This window comes from Monodon monoceros, unplaced genomic scaffold (assembly GCF_005190385.1).
Source record: "Monodon monoceros isolate NGI ecotype Baffin Bay Population unplaced genomic scaffold, NGI_Narwhal_1 Super_Scaffold_16, whole genome shotgun sequence".
Lineage (NCBI taxonomy): Eukaryota > Metazoa > Chordata > Mammalia > Artiodactyla > Monodontidae > Monodon > Monodon monoceros.
This window is the reverse complement of record NW_021703772.1, coordinates 44,349,303-44,367,148: the sequence shown is the minus strand read 5'-3', so window position 1 is coordinate 44,367,148 and position 17,846 is coordinate 44,349,303. Positions and strand designations below refer to the sequence as shown.

The following is a 17,846-nucleotide window of genomic DNA, read 5'->3' as shown; positions in this document are numbered from 1 at the left end:
AGGCTCTCATTCCCCAGATCGTGCGCTCAAGCAATTCTCCCAGATTTGTAGGTAAGAATTCTATAAGGTCACACGGCTAGTGACTGATCTAGTGGAGACCGAGCACAGATTCGACTACATAACATTTAGTTCTAAACACTATGCTACGTTAAAAAAAAAAAAAGTTTTTGCCTTAGGCTGGAATTTGTACACCACTGAGAGAAAAGTATGACTTTGCTTACTCTGGAGGTAAAGTATGTACTTCAGCATAGTATGTACCTCCTTGTACCTCTTGTACCTCCTTCAGTTTTCTTTTGTTTTTATTTGTATGTGAACTTGTTACCATTTGAATAGATTTATCCCAATCTGTTTTTCTTCCCTGCTAGGCGCTAAGATTTTACTGAACAAGGACTTTATAAATGCAAGGTTGGACAGGACTGGCACATGTATCTGCGCCTTGCATGGTGTGAAGCTCTTGGTATGAGGTAGGGAAGTCACAGTTATGGTCTAGTGGCAGATGTGTAATTCATGATTTCCAGATATGTAAATTTATAATTATCAGGACATTAGTAAGAATTTTTAAGGTAGAACTTACAAAAAGTTCATTTATGTGACAATAATAACCATAATTAACAATAAAGTGGCACTTACTATGTGCCAGGCACTGTTGCAGATTAATTAATCCTCACAACAATCGCATAAGGTAGTTACTGTCCTCATTTTGCAGATGAGACAACTGGACCATAGAGTTTGGGTGATTTGCAGATTACACAGCTTGTAAGTGCAGAGCTAGTATTAGAAGTCAGGCCATCTGCTCTGGAGTCTGTTTTCAAACTGACAGAAGATTAAATAGTTCATATTTTCCCTAGGATGTGTTGTTGACCCAAAAGAGGAAAAAAGAAAACTTAAGACCTAAAGGTTAAGAAAAAGTAGTCATCCTGATTGCATATGATAGGTCAGGAGTTATTTTCTTATACACTGTGATCTATTCTGAACATAAAATCATTCCTGTCTGGCATTGTTTTTCTTGCAACTTGAATTACTTTGTTCCAGTACTCTCCTGTGCTGTCAAGAGTTATCCCTGTTGTGTTTGGTAGTATCAATAGTAGAATCCTTAACTGGGCACTCTTGGCTGGTACTGAGTCTGAATGCTGCATTATGTGAAAGAGCCAAACTTTAGGACACATTAGGAAGATATTTTATTCTTTGAGTGCATGTGGGTGGTAGAAAGAAATGGTACTTACACCAGGTCCCACATATTTGGCAAGTGAAGGTATAAAGCTTCCATGTTCTTTATCGTACTGGAGAAGTTATTGCGGGAAAGGCATGCTCTCTGGGGCTTGTCTGAGCTTTCATGCAGATCACATCATATGGTTTGAATGCCACATTCATGGGCGTTCTCAAGAAAATATGGCTTAACCACTGTAACTTCAACTTGAATTGAAAGCTCTGAATATGTTCACTTTGTCTCTGCTATTGCTTAGCTTTCCATTTGTAAACTTAAGAGGAAAACTTTATATAGAAGAATCTCTACAATACTCATTCCCTAATTATGTCTTACTAAACTGGATTTCATTTTCACATATCGCATATTTATTGGTTCTTTCCTTTGTGCTAGGCAGTTTATTAGTTGTTAGGGATCAAAGATAAAATCCATTTTCTATTTTCAAGGAACTGAGTCTAATAATAGGCAATTACAATACAGCATTATGGAAAATGTGCATTGAGAGAAAAGTTGCAGGGGAAGGCGGTATCCACAGTCTAGCAGGACCATGGTGTGATGACTGGGTTTAAACATCTGATTCTTTTCTTAGGTTGAAATTGGTTTATCAGATCTGGAAGTGACTGCACTCTGTAGTGCTGAGTCACACACTCAATTTGCTAAGAAACTGCTATGTAAAACCCATAATACTAATGTATTAACTTAAGAGAAATGATGGAGGGTCTAGGATAGTTGAGCTTGCTGATCCTTACCTTCTCTGTGTTGATCAAATTACAATGAAAGCCAGATCCAAATTATAATGATTGTTTAGCACAATGGAATGGAAGCAATAGAAATGAGTTTGGTGCTTTTAACAGCTAATATTTCAGGCCTGATGCACCCCTTTCCACTTGAGTCACATACCTGCCTTATGTTCTTCATAGGTTGGATTGTGCTAAAAATACACTGTCATTTGCCTTTCTCTTTTTAAAGTTTCTTTGCTGACAAATATTTTTTGATGTGGAACATTCTTTCATTAATGGTAATACCATCAATCAGGTATCATCTTTGGAAGATATTTTGCTTTTTATTTCGTTTGCAGAACGATTATGCTTATTTTACAAATTTACTGCTTTTTAAAAATTGTATTAAAATATATGTTAACAAAATCACCATTTTAAACAGTTCAGTGGCAATAAGTACATTCACATTGTTGTGCAGCGGTCACTACCATCCATCTCCAGAACTTCTTCATCTTCCCCAGCTGAAACTCTGTATCCATTAAACACTAATTTCCCATTTCCCTTTCATCTCAGCCCCTGGCAACCACCATTCTTTCTGTCCTTATGACTTTGACTACTCTAGGTACCTCATGTAAGTGGGCTCACACGGTACTTGTCCTTTCGTGACTGGCTTATTTCACTTAGCATTAATGTCAAGGTTCATCCAGTGTGGTAGTATGTCTCAGAATTTCCTTCCTTTTAAAGCTAAATAATATTCCATTGTGTACATACACCATATTTTGTTTATGCATTCATCTGACAGTGGACACTTCGGTTACCTCCACCTTCTGTTATGAATAGTGCTGGTATAAACGTGGGTCGTACAAGTATCTTTTCAAGTCCCTGCTTTCACTTCTTTGGGATATATACCCAGAAGTGGAATTGCTGGATCATATGGTAATTGTGTTTATTTTTTTGAGAATTTGCCATACTCAGATGACCTTATTTTTCAAGTGTGTGGGGTCTACATGTTTTGGCAGTAGAGGGAGAGGGTGAATTTCTTTGTTGCTTCCGTAAACTCCCTATGACCATTAAGCACCATGATAGAAGCATGTGTTTGATAATTCAAAGGAGGGACAGCTGTTTCAAAGCAGGATCACTGTATCAGGTTTTCATGTAGTAGCCGGTATACTCGTATTTTCCTGGGCAATAGCCAATAAATCATCTGCTCTTCTGTTTCCATTTAAAAAATTACAAAATGAAGAAGATAATGCATGCTTATCTTGCAAAATCTTCAAGTTTTTCAAAAAAGTGTTGTCAAAAAATTTATAACTATATAGTTGGAAAGTCAGAATATTTATATATTATAAAATTCCTCTCATATTTTAGAGTTCATTCTAGTGTTAATGATGTAGTTTCCTTACTTATATTCTTGAATTTGAGAAGAATGTATTTTTATCAATGTAATTATGCAGTTAAAGGACATAGTAATAAAATTGGCTTATCTGCTAACTTAAAATTATATAGAACTTTAGAGCTACAGGTTGAGCCACTTTCATAACCATTAGTTGTTTATTAAAGACTTGAATGAGTCAAGAAATAGAATAAATTGCACTGCTATACTGAACATAAAATAAAATCCAAATATATTTTTACTAAACTATTTTTTAATTATGAAATATTTTAGATGATGAAAAAGTGTCAAGAATAATATAATCAACTTTTGTGAACCCAACACCCAATTTAAGAGCTAAAGTATCACCCAATACAGTTGAGCTTTCTGGGTACTGTATACCCAAGATATTCAGTATTCTAAATTTGATGTTTATAATTCTTATACATTCACCTGTAGCTAAACAAAAGCTTTTAAACCCCATATAACAAACTATCTGCTGAATCATTTTTAACTGGAACTGAAATTAGGGAGTAAAATAAAAACCTGAGACATCTCACTTTTTGACATCAAGCAAAATAAAGGGTTTATCTTTGCTATTCTCTTACCTACCTTACTTCCCTGCCCAGTGCTACTCAAAAATTCCTTTTATTTTACCTAGACTTGTCTTCCCACTACTAAATTTGTTTACATTTCCAACATCGATATGTAATATCCATGTAACTGTTTTGGGAATTACACTTTTCTATCTGTCCTGTTAGAAAGATTATTAAACTGCATTGGTCTATACTGGGTTGCTGCATTTGTCTTTTGCAGGATTAGCATGAGGGTATTTTGGAGTCATATTTACTAGTGATATATACTAAAATAGGAAACATACTATAAGAGAAATATATTGCATGAGAAGATTCACCTTCAGCTAGACAAGATGAATCAATAGGCTAAAATCTAACAACATGGGGATCTATAGAAAAAATAAGAAATCTTAGACTTTGTTTTAATAAATCCATTAAATACGTACATGAAGGGAAAGCCACCATTGAACAGTGCTACATGTTGGGACTTGAGGTTTTAGAGACCATAAAGTGAATCAGTGATACGTGGCTCTCAAAATAGCTAAAATAATAGGCTGCATTAAAAATAAAAAGTATCCAGAACAAGGGAAGTGGTACTGTCGTAGTGACATCACATCTATCACCTCTTGTAATTAGCTTAGGGCTATATAATAATAAACTGCAACTTACAGCAGAATTACCAGGATCATGGGAGAAATATGAAACCATATCATATGGAAAATGGTGAAGGCTCTGGTAATACTCAGTGCTGTTGATAACAGTTTAAAAGTTAACTAATTGAGGAGTTATACAGAATAAGGATTAAATTTTGGCTCATTGTAAAACATGTTATAAATTCCATAACAAAAATGCAGGCTTGTAAGTTGTAAGTCTTCCTTTCTTAGTGCTAACACAGAACTGAATAGAGGTGTCGATGAAACTGAATAGAGGGTTGATGAAAATTCAAGGTAAAGGATGGGGCTGAATTATAGCCTCTAAGATCTTTTTCCAACTCTTAGCATCATATAGTTTTGTAAGGCTAATTAATACAGATATTAGTTAAGGAGATAGCTATGCCCCTTCAGGATCTTTCTAGTTTAATTGACAATAGTGACATAAACCTAAAAAATACCATTCTATGTTTAAAAAAAAAAAAGGATGGGGCAAGTCAGAAGAACACAGGAGTGGGCTTCCCTGGTGGTGCAGTGGTTTGAGTCCACCTGCCGATGCAGGGGACACGGGTTCGTGCCCCGGTCTGGGAAGATCCCACATGCTGCGGAGCGGTTAGGCCCGTGAGTCATGGCCGCTGAGCCTGCACATCCAGAGCCTGTGCTCCACAACGGGAGAGGCCACAACAGTGAGGGGCCCGTGTACCGGGAAAAAAAAAAAAAATTCCTACAACAGAGTGGGCCCTCAAATATCTACTGAATAAATATCTTTAAAACACTGAAGGGCAAAAGTAGGGAAAACAGCAGAAGACCTGTATTAGAGGCAGATTTCTATCTCTGAAGTCTGTGCAAAAAATATAAGCCTTTTGAAATAAACTTTAAAATGAAGAAAAACAAAAGAATATTTTTTAGCTACCTTAATTTTACAAATTCAGTTGCTTTAAAAATAACTTGAAAAATTTAAGTGTAACTCGATGACTGACTTTGGAAAGCTTTTGCAATAACCTTACACCAAAGAAAAATTTATTAAAGTATAGATTACTGGTTATTTAAAAATACATGAGAAAAGACAAACATACAAAAGCATTATCATACAACTGATTTCTAAACTCAATACTTTTGAAATACAAAACAATGATCATTACCCTCAAAAGTCAGTTTGAAACAAATTGATTTTTAAGTTGGTATTATAATTCTTTTCACTCAGTTTTGCTTACAAATGTTACTAGGTTTTTCAGTTTCGCCACATATACTTTTTTTGACATGTTTATTTCTCAAAGTAGAATATAGTTATTTCTTGCAATTAATGTCAGCAACTATAGAAAGCTTCTCTTAAGTCACAAGGATTCAGTATATACGGTTGCTGCTTTGGAAATAGTTACCATTCTGAGTTATCTATACTAAGACTCATGTATTGACAGGCAAAATGTTAATGGGCAAAGTATGGAGATTGAGAGCAGGATGACTAAGATATCTTTTACTGCAGACCTGCTAAAAAAAGACTCCATTATTTACTCTGATAGTATTGCTAGAGAAGCAGTTTCTGCCAGATCACAGGTTGGCTATGTAGTTGTCCATTTTAAATTTCCATCGCTAAAGAATGGCAGACTTCAACAATTAGGTTGCTCAACCAAATCAGCAGACCTTTAAGTTACCATATACTTTAATTACGAGAAATAAATTATTTTCTTAATTAGGTTAGCAGCCTTGTATCTGGAAAGGCAGCAAAACCCACTTTGTTCCAAAATTAGAAGGCCGACTCAGAGGCTGCTTCTAAGGTGCCTAACTATCTCCTATCATCAATCAGTCGTGGACCTTCATGAACTCAGTAAATTAATAAATGTAAAAATGAACTCATCTATCAACACAATGTTGAGCCTGCAAAACCAAAAAAGTACATTCATAAGGTAGGAATTGGTTTGTATAAAACAAGAGGATATATATCCTCTTATATAACACAAAAGGAATATGCATGGTAATAAAAACAATCTATAATAAACTTGTAAAGAAATGATTCTGGTTTACATGTAACTCTGCTTAAACTGACCATGACTGAATGATTAAACATTTTCTTCTCTTAACATAATGCCCATTCATTATAAGCTAAGCTGGACTTAGTTTCTTATAAATCTCTTATTTCCTTGGATTTATCTACTACACCTTTACTTTATAGCCATTTAACTTATAAGCTGGGCCTGCCCAGCCTGCCTCTGAAGCCTTTCTACAGAAGGATACCAGATGCATTAAACAAAGGCATCTTCTCATAAGAATCTGCACTTCAAAACAGCAATATGAAGAACCAGCAATTGGCTCTCCAATGTAGCTACCTCTCATTTCACATTATCACAGAAACAGTGCAGTTTAGTAACCATTCCTTCCTTACAGAAAACTCAGTAGCTGTAAAAATTTTTGTTGTTTCAAAACACATTTCAATACTTATTAATTCCAAAGATCCGAACACCATGTAGCTGTGGCATTTTGGGAATTAGCACACTCAGGAGAGAAGCTGTGTTTAAGATGAAGTGAGTTGGATCATACTTCGTATAGAAACTTGCCAGAAAATATCTGTAGAAATAAAAGTTAAGAATATATATATAACATCTAAAAGTGAAATTACTTAGAATTTTTTAAATATTTAAAGGTAGGAAAAAGGCCACTGAAACATAAATACCTAAAAGCAGAACCATTTCTTTGAGCACTAAAACAAGAGCAAAAGTTTTAGTTTGGGGGCGTAACTTAATTTTATTTGGGATTTAAACATTTGTTTAATGGAGGCATATATGCACATTTTGCTTTTCTGCAATCGTGTTAAATGTATTTAATGCAAGACAGTTACTATAGTCTTTAAAGCAGAAGGCTTTCAAACTAGGGGTCATGTGCTTCCTGAAACTTCAGGTGTAGTTTTGTATCTATGTGTATATATCTGAAGAGAAAGTCCAGATTCAAAGCATCCATCATATTCTCAAACGGTTTTGTGACCCACCAAAAGGTTAAAAACTACTGCTGTGAAGTTGTGAAAAACAGGTGTTAGTGCATTAGTAGAGTTTAGCATCTCTGAAAGAAAACAAATACTTGACTGCCCTTTTGATGTTCTCATTTCCATACTGAAGTTAACAGGTATATAACCAGTATAACGGGAAACTTGAGAGACACTATTGTAAAATTCCAGCTGTTTTGCTATAACCGAACATATGTATATATATATTCAAAGACATCCAATATCCGAGAATTTGTTTTAAGAAGCCTAAGCCACCTTTAAGACCACAGATCATCGAGTCAGAATGCCTAGTTTGACCCAAGGGTACATCAAAATGAAGATACATCATGAGGCCACTAAAAGAGTATCCTAAAACATCATACCTTACTTGATGATAACTAAGAAGTTACTATGCACAAGGGTGTTTGTCTAATTAGTACTTTTAGAGTACACAGAAAAGTATTTTAATAGTGTTTCCTCTAAAGGAGTGATAAATATCTTGTGTAATATGGTTAGAAAAGAACAGCTATTTTCCAAGTACAACTAAAAACATCAGAGAGCTGTACACATTATTTTCAGAACCATCTAAATTGAGAAATTCTATACTCTTCCACCTATTTCACAAACTATAGTCAGAAAATTCATTCTTGAGAATAAACCATATTCCTCAATCCTTACTTTAAATCCTGTCTTCCTGCTTTCATATACTTGAAGACTGTTCATACTTCCTTAACTGAACAATATAGTATACCATTTACATTCAGTAAGCTCATTTAATTTCCCATCATCATTACAGGTTTAATCTGTAATCTGATATGTTAGAAATAAAAAATCTTCTTGGAATGGCTTCTCCTCCTCATAGCATATGTCTCCTTTATGTCTTTTAATAAAAACTGATTGTGTGTGTGGATCATATGAAAATTACTTGACTCTTACAAAAACCTACACAACCCTCCAAGGGGATGCAAAACCCAGGTAGGAATCAGTGTGGTAGCATTTATCTGCCGAAGGGTATAGAGACCTGTATTAGAAGCTAGAAGTTTAGGGTTTAACCTGGGCTGTTGATTCCAACTAGCTACAAGATCTGGATGAAGATGATGCATTTGAATCTGTTTATCTAAAAACCTGGGATAATATTATTCATCCTACCTACCTGACAAATGATCAAATAAGAAAATGTAAATGCACTCTGAAAAATATCAATGCTACACAGATGGCTTTAATGCTCTTTCCTCAGTTATATAAGGAATTTAATCACAGAATATTTAAAATCATACCTGTTGGTCAAAAGTACACTTTAAGAAATATGGGTGTTGTACACAGGTACCTCTTAGTTAGGCTTTTAAGCGATAGCCTTTTAAGTGATAGCACCTTTTTTGTGATAGCTTCTATTGAAAATTCAGCATATGTCAGGCTTTTTACATGTGCAGTTGACACTTGAACAATGAGGTCCACTTACAGATGGATATTTTTCAATAGTAAATACCACAGTACTACATGATCCACAGTTACTACACAATCCGCAGTTAGTTGAATCCGAGGATGTGGAAATGGGGATACAGAAGGCTGACTATGTAAGTTATACTTGGATTTTTAACTGCACAGAGGGCGGGTGCCTATAACCCCCACATTGTTCAAGGGTTAACTGTATTATAATGCAATCCTCAACATTTTATAGATGAGGAAACTGAGACTTTCAGTAATATGGCCAAAAGTCACATAGCTAGAGAGTAGTAGAGCTAAAATACAAATTTAGGGCTGTTTGAATAACCATTATTCTTGTTATTGCATTAATCTTTGTTAGGCCATGCAAATAATTTTTCTTTTGACATGAATTTTATGTGGGACTAAAACAACTAAAAACTTAAAAAATTTCCTCCCAAGTGCTATAAATATAAGGAAAAAGAAATCTACCACTTTATGATTACTTTATTCTTTTCATTTGAAAATGTCTTCCCTAACTTAAACACCTGTCTAAAACCTACCCTAAGTCCTAGTTTAAGGAATTCTAATGCCTCCAAGAAGTCTTTCCAGCTGCTGCAGACTGCACTGATTCTATAATGGATATATAAATCTATGTCTATATCTATATATAGAGAGAGATATATATCTATATATATGTATCTCCTTTGTGGTATTGAGTGTTCGATTAGGATATATGCGAAACATCCATTATATGAAAGCAACTGAGTGTGGAATTCAAAGCAATCTATGTACTTACAAATTCTTTGCAGAAATAAACATAATAGTAGAGAAATAATACAAAGTGGCAATAAATAAGGGATATATAACAACTGCTATGGATTTCAAAGCAGAGCATTATCATTGAAGGCTGGTTGCTAAGGAAAAGACCTCACTGGTAAGGTCACAATTTAAATCTTGAAAGAAAAATAAGACAGATAAGAAAGGAGAAGGCATTTCAGGTGGGAAAATGACTTGAACAAAGGCATAGAAATAGGACTATACATGAAGTATTTAAGAAATGCTGCTTAGAAGAGTGTGACCAGGTAGGAGTTGGGTGAGGGTAAAATAGTCACATAAAGGAAAAATGAGGTAGGAACCATTTTGTGGAGGACCCTGAATATCAGGTAATAGGAGGAAATTACATGCCATATATAAGGTTAGATGCTTTACAGATAGGTATTATCTCATTTATTTCTTACAGCATCAGATTGAGTTAGGTACCATTGGCTAGAATTTTATTTATGAGCAAACCAAGCAGGCTGAGTGATAGGTACAGGATTCAACCCGGGTCTGTCCTACAATGAAAGCCTAACCTCTCTTTTCTCTAAACCATACTGTCTCTCCCAAGGAGTCTGAACATCCAAATGTGGCAGGTGGTCAATGAAATTCATCTGAAATCATCCAAATCCTTGTTTATGGAGATTAATCTGATAGTAGAATACAGAACAAGACTATGTGTTTAGTATTCTTGCAAGCAGCTTAAAGACATGAACTAGAATATATTTAACTTGTATTCTAGAATGTATTTTCATACTGATAAACATGTAAGGTTGTCTCCATATATATTTGACTGAAGTGAAAACTGGTTTATTACCAGCTTGTTAAAAATTTTGCTTGTATTTTATAATCTCTATGAAGTAGCAATTTACTGATATAGGTTTTCAACAAAATATTCTGTTTCTATTTCAAATTTAATCTAATAAAAGGATGGCTTCCTCTCATCCAATCCTCCTCATACCTGAAAATTTCCACCACTTACAGAATTATTGGAGAAATTGTGAAAAACTTCCGTGAAGATGTAAACTGTACTCCATAGTCCAGTTGTTCCCAATGAGTTAGGAGCCTCGCTTTACCCTGGTCAGGAGTTTCAAATGGTGTTCCTTTTACTGCATGCAAAAATACATACATCCCCTGGAAAACAAGCAAGGGGGTATATAATAAATATCAAATACAAAATTAGTATTTGCCAGTTAGCATTAAGACAGTTGCAGACTGTGACAGAGAGCGTGATTAACTTGACAGCTCAAGTTATAAGATTTCATATTGTGAAAGACTGGCCAGTTTCTTCAGAGTAAAACAAAACTTCCAGGGGCTTACATGCAAATATTATTTGCTGAAAACCACTCTAAGTCAACTAAAAGTAACCTGTTTTCATCTCCTATTAAATTGAAAAGAAACGAAAAGTACCATCAGGGTAGCTTTGCATCATTACATTTAGATTTTCTAACACATTTCCTGTTGGGAGATAGAATTACCTTTTCTCCAATGTGTAGGAAAGTTTAGAGTGTCATATAGTAAATCTGATGATACTTATAAAATGATAAAAACATACAAGTTGGAAAATAATAATAAACAAAATCTCTGTATCGGGGAAAATTGTTTTGAAAATATTTAATATTAGGACTGTTTTTGTCTCAATAGTTCTTTTCCTCAATAGTGTCTTTTGAAGTTAGTTTTTAAAAATCAAAGTAAAAAACATTACTAAAAGCCATTCTGTCCAGCGATATGTTTAAGCATCTAATTTTGTGGTTAATTAGGGGAAAAAAACCAATGTATACTAGATGTGGTTTACTTGAGATGCCCATTTAGATTGATAGTTAATGCTTCATTGCAGGATCACTGTCTGAGGCACTGGTAACAGAATAAAGCCTATATATGGTCATGAAACAGCTTTACTTATTAAAGTCATGATGTGATATCATTTTTTTTACTTCAACTTTTAATAAATATATGTAAAAAAATAGAAATATTAGTGATTTGAAATTTTACATTATTCTACTAGGTTAAGAGAGCCCTTCTTTTCAAAGTTTAGTCTGTCTGCTTCCTAGTTATTCCATTAGGCAATTTAAAAGTTGTTTACCTACAGTAACACTTAAGCAACAGAGGAATGGATTCATGTTCAATTGGATATAACTCTACAAACATTTAATAAGTGGCTAACATGTACAGGACACAGGACCTATATGCATATATGAAATTGAACAAGACATGTCCAATGCCTTGAAAAAGTTCAATCTTCTAAGAGATGGTAAGAAAAAAAAAAAGATATGCATAAACAACTACAATGTAGGGCAGAAATTACTATCAAAGGTACAATCAAAGTACTCAGGAAATGCAGAGGAGAGAAAGGTTCCTTGTTGCTGAGGCTAAAGCCTTGATGGTTCCTTGTCACCTACCTCAGTCTTGAAGGTTCAGCTCAAATGATAACTCCTTAGTGAAGCCCTTCTCATTAGCAATAATTAACCTGTTGCCTATGTACATATATAGAATTTTATTGAAAATACTTTTACTATAGCACAACATATTGTCTTAAAGTTGTTTACATAATGTTTGTTTTCCCATTAGCCTGACTACCTCAGGAACAAGGACTCATACAAAGCAAGTATTAGATATTAAGCCAAGATGACATTAAGCCAAGGAATGTTTATTCTGTAAGCAAGAAACCATTTTCACATAGGTTTTAAAAGAGACTATGAAACAGAAATTGTATGCTTTCAAATTCTCAGGAGAATGTGACCCAAAAAAGTTAAGAATCTCTACTCTAGACCATACATGTGTTAGAATTGTCAAAGAGAAAGAAGAACAGTCCTCTAATTATTTACTTCAAACCACATACACTCACCAGTGTTCAGAATATAATATTCAAATAATTTATGTATTCTTTTTAAAGAGTAAGAATAAAATCTTATCTAACCATTTATCTTCTACTCCATTTTTATTTTTAATAGTTTTTCTATAAAATTTTAGTGATGGATGATTTATACCCACATTAAAAGAATTAGGGAAAAAAGTATATATAGCTCATAGTTAGCCCTTAACAAATATTTACTGACTCAAAATGAAGAGAATTCTCTTTCATTTTAAAAGCTAGGATAAGAATTTTGTGAAGTATTAAAACTTCTAAGAGTGAACTGTAGCACTGAGTAAAAACAATTGCTGTAGGTTTCTACTATATGGTTCAGAAAGACAGAGACCATGTTTTTTCTTTTTTCCCATATTTGGTCTATTTTCCCATGTTTAAAAGCATGCAGTAGGTATTTCACATTTTTAATTGGTTTAATGTAGGCTAACTTCAAAATAAATTTACATTTGGCATCATGTAATTGCCACATCTATGGCTGGTTAGTCAGGTTTTTAGTGGAGGACTAAGAAGTCAGAAGTTTGCTTCCCTACTTGTTCTCATTACCTGTCCTTTGTCCATGGCCATATACTGTGCCTCAGTCTCAGTCAACCAACTGAAAACATGAAGGGAGGAGATGACTTCTAAAGTACATTTAATACATGTGCCACTGGAGAAGGGAAAATTATGTGAGAACAGACTAATTTATTCAGCAAACATTTAAATAGGTCTTTAGAGATAAATTAAAAAACAAAAGAAAGATAAACTGCTAATTATAAAAGGATAATAAATTCATGAAAAAAATGCAGCATGGGACTTTTGTAGCTTCCTAGAAGAGGTGACACTTGAGTAGTTTTCCTGGAGAAACAGGAATTAGCCAGGCAGAGTAGGAAGGAGGAAGAGGTATTAAAATAGTGGAAGAAGAGCCTAAGCCAAAGCAAAAAGGTGAGAGAAGACGATTTTCATTATTGTAGAGCACAGCTTGTGTTTGGAGAGATGTTAAGATTGGGTCTCTTTCTTGCCTCTGTAGTATTATCAACTGGTCTTGTATGCCACACAAAGAACTTGGGATTTTACTATGAATGTAACAAGGAATCACTGAAGGACTTAAGAGTGTGACCTGAACAAACATGAATTTCAAAAATATCACCCTGCCAAATTGGAATGAAGGAAAGTAGAGTAGAGAAGCGTCAAAGAGACCACTTGATCTACTGGTGTAATCTACCTGAGGGGAAAGAAGAGCATGAAATTATAGCAATGCCCATAAGGATCAAGTTGAAGACAGTAAAGCAGTAGAATAGACAAGGCTTTGACTAAATGGATGTGGAATATAAAGGAAAAAGAGTTACCCTAAGTCTAGGGTGACTATATATACTAGTTTGCCATGGGTGGTCCTGATTTACACTTACTCTCTTGGAGTAGTTATTACTAGAGCTCTCTTTTACTCTCAAAACAGTCTCAGTTTGGATAATACATTATATTAATCACTTTACCTCTGACATTCAGCTGTGTGGCTTGGCTTACTGGGCAGATAGTGGTACCTTTAGATTAGATTAGGAACAAAATCCAGGAACAGATTGTGGTGGGTGGTAAGGGATATATCAGGAATGAATTCAATTTATACTTGTTTGGTTTAAGGTGCAAGGTGATCTGGCAATATTAATATGGTCATCATCATTTAACAGGTAGAAACTGAAAATACAGATAGATGAAGTAACCTAGATAAAATATATATCATAAGAAGAGATGAAGAAAAGAACCTTGAGGGCTTCTCTGGTGGCGCAGTGGTTGAGAGTGCCTGCCGATGCAGGGGACGCGGGTTCGTGCCGCAGTCCGGGAAGATCCCACATGCCACGGAGCGGCTAGGCCCGTGAGCCATGGCCGCTGAGCCTGCGCTTCCGGAGCCTGTGCTCCGCAACGGGAGAGGCCACAACAGTGAGAGGCCCGCGTACCGCAAAAAAAAAAAAAAAAAAAAAGAACCTTGACAACAGCAATATTTAAGAGAGGAAAAGAGAAAACTGTGCAAGAGTAAATAGTAAAGGAAAGATCAGAAATATATCTAGGAGAAAGCAATCCCATGGAAGCCAAAGGAAAAGAATTCCAATAAAAGGGATATGATTAGTGTCAAATATTTCAGAGAAGTCACTATTTAAAAACTGTTTTTAAACACGTCCTTCCAAAGTCTATCACATAAAATGGACTAAAGGGACATTCACTGATCTCTACCACATCATCTTTGTCATCCTCCAGTCAACTTCAAATGCTTTCCAGAAGATATAAATAATATCAATTTTTTAAAAACCTATTTCTCCTACATTTTTCTGTCTTAAAGTTCTAAGCTCTTCATTTTGGTTAGATCTTTAAACAAATATATAGTTAATCTGGATTCAATTAAAAGTCTCAATTAACCAGATTTCTCCCCTTTCATTCTACTTTAATAGGCTGTTAAAGACAAGAAAAGTCACTATCACGTTTTGTTTTGTTTTGTTTTTAAACAGGCAATTTCCACGGCTGCATAATATGGTCAGTAGAGTAAATCTAACCTCTGGTACTTTGTAGAGCTATCATATAATACAAAAGAGCAATAGTCAACAGGAAGAAGCTAAGGCACCATAAGTTTCTGAATCATATAAGATATGATTAAGCTCAAAATTTCGGTACTGAAATAGAAAAGTATATATATACAATTTAGAAAGGATTTAAACCAAAGATGTTCATTAGACTCCAGTTAACCAAAAAACATAATTATTTCCTCTGATACATTTTGGTTAATCAATATATTATAGTGGCCTGAATTACAGTGTCTTATAATTTTTGCTAAAATGCCCTACTTTTTTTCAGATTTTACAAAACCAACAGGAGAAGAAAATGTCTTACTTACGAAAAGGGTCCAATGTTTAAATATAAAGTGATAGGACAAACATAATCTTATTCCAGGTAAGAATTCTTCAAAATTGTCATATATACTAAAAATCACTGAACTGTACACTTTAAATGGGTGAATTTTATATCTCAATCAAACTGTTTAAAAAAACTGAGTCATGTGTTTTTCTTCTTTGTAACATAAAACTTTAAGCTTTTTTAAAAACTGTGTTTAAATACACTAACATAACATGGACCATTTAGCCACTCTTAAGCGTACAGTTCAATAGTATTTGGTGCATTCACGATGTTACGCAACCATCACCACCATCCATCTCCACAACTCTTTTCGTCTTGCAAAACAGTACCTTCCCATTCCTGCCTTGCCCCAGTCTCTGTAAAATCATTAAACCTTAAGTGTTCAGTATAAGGTGAAATTCTTACCAGATTATGTATAACATTTGTTAAGGTCCAGGCAACAGGAACACTGAAGAAGGGAATACTGAGTAAAACGATATGAAGCAAGCCAACTCCCAAAGCATATGTCAGCCACATACCCCGGCTGTTCATTACACGGGTATTTGGATTCACCTCACTGTGGGCAACTCCAACATTCATGTTTGCGCTGTAGGAAAGCAATGGGATGAATCAACACTGATATAACTGGAAATCTAAATATTCCTAATTCTGACATGACAAAATAAGTGTTACTGGGATTATTTTTTTACCTCATCATTGTGAAATAGAACAAACAGACCCTCCAAAATATGCTACTTGCAGATGCTGACGAGGGCAGTAAATAATTCTTAACATCTAACTCCCCAGTAAGACAAGCAAGACTTATTTTTATGCTTCTTGTTGAAAAAATAAACAGTTAAAATGCCTTTCCTAGAGCTTGTCTTCAAGCATGTTTGTTTTACTAAATGAAGTAATGGGCAGGAAAACGCAAACTGAAAGAGAAAACCTACATTTTCTTAAGAGTGTAAAGTGAAAACTCAGGAGGTAAATTTACCAACAGAATAATATATTAAAAAGCAAAGCTGACCTAACCAGTCTGTTCTGAGTAGCCAGACTTACATTTAATGTAGTGTTGTGTCCATAAAGAGTGGTCAGAGTTCAAATCACTCCTTTATGAGTACTGAAGCTGCGAGGAACATAATGAGGTGGAAATTTTACATGGTCAAGGGATAAGGTTTGTTTCTCAACCTAGTGATACAATTAGGTTTAAACAAGGAGTCTTTCTTCTGCGTATTTTAACTCTAGTCACCTTCCCTAAAACTTTGGTTTTCTCTCATTCTTTCCTTCCTTCTTCCCCTCCTTCCCTTCTTCCTTTCTTTCTGAGATTGCGGGTGGGGGGAGCAGAGCTACATTATATTTCGAACAGCTCTGATTTAAAAATATATAAACCCTTTCTATTACAGAGTTGGCCCTGAGAGAGGAATTTCTCCGAACCCCGTCCATCAAGTGTTCCGGAGTACAATGGCCCTTCTCCCTCCTCTCCCTCCAAAAATCTATAGGCTTACGGTGATGAAAGTTGGTTGCACTGAAACAAAGCAAAAGCCTCAGATTTAAATGTGTAAAAAGTTCCTCCAATCCAAACATCCACCGTGCATGTTACATTCTTTTTATACGCTATAAGTTATACTTAGAACGTGCCTCCACTCAAGATGCCTTTCCCATTTTCGACAGGATAGAAAAAAAAAAAAAAGCTCGAAAGTAGGCTTAAAATTTACATCTGAGCTGGAAGGCAAAGACTGACTCTATCCCAGGCCAGAAAACCCTTCCACGGAGTCTGCCACGCCACTTCAGGACTGGCAAACAATGACTTCAGAGAGCGAAGAGCCTCTCGGCTCTGCCCTCGCGATGCCGGGCGACCCACAGCGACGCCCCCTCCCCCCCGCTACCATCACCGGCAGCCTTCCCCGGCGGCCGGAGCTCCCAGCTACTGGAAGCTCAGCAAAAGCCGCCGCTGCTACGGCCACAGTGCCCCCCGCCCCGCCCCTTTCTTCTCGGAGCTGCACATCCCGTCAGGGCCAGGACGCGACGACGGGGATTTGGGGGGCAAGCCTTGGGGGCCACTTGGCCCGCACGTCCTGACAGGGCGCCGCGGACGGAGCAGGAGTCCACTCTTTCCCCTCAAGCCGACCCGGGCCCGCCAGGAGCTCCCCACTGCACGGGCAGCAGCACAGTCCCGGCGGCCGTTCGTGCCCACTCACCCGCCGCCCCACTCCCGGCGGCTGGCTCGGAGCAGTATCAGCTCCGCTGTGGCTGCAGTGCCGACGGCTGCGCCTCCTCAGGCAGAACGCGAGTGGTCAGCCCCAGCGCGGCGCGGCGCGGCGCGGCGCAGCTTGCGGAAGCTTTCAGGGCGGAACGCGCTGCCAAGGCATTGGCTGAGGACGGCGCCAAT

General features: G+C 36.2%; 1 protein-coding gene and 1 long non-coding RNA gene across 2 annotated transcripts; one reads left to right on the top strand and one right to left on the bottom strand.

Annotated features, from left to right (window-relative positions):
- The first annotated feature begins 5 nt into the window (after nucleotides 1–5).
- Nucleotides 6–17,125, top strand: LOC114896481. The gene is made up of 3 exons (XR_003793819.1): nucleotides 6–51; nucleotides 15,419–15,514; nucleotides 16,861–17,125. It is a non-coding gene; the product is annotated as an uncharacterized LOC114896481 (long non-coding RNA).
- ORMDL1 (ORMDL sphingolipid biosynthesis regulator 1) lies at nucleotides 5,524–17,764 on the bottom strand. The gene is made up of 4 exons (XM_029224480.1): nucleotides 17,656–17,764; nucleotides 15,884–16,064; nucleotides 10,718–10,869; nucleotides 5,524–7,082 (listed from the first exon to the last, which is right to left on the bottom strand). The coding sequence occupies exons 2-4, from the start codon at nucleotides 16,055–16,057 to the stop codon at nucleotides 6,947–6,949; spliced, it is 462 nt and encodes a 153-aa protein (XP_029080313.1). The 5' UTR covers nucleotides 16,058–16,064; nucleotides 17,656–17,764; the 3' UTR covers nucleotides 5,524–6,946.
- Between the last annotated feature and the right edge of the window lie 82 nt (nucleotides 17,765–17,846).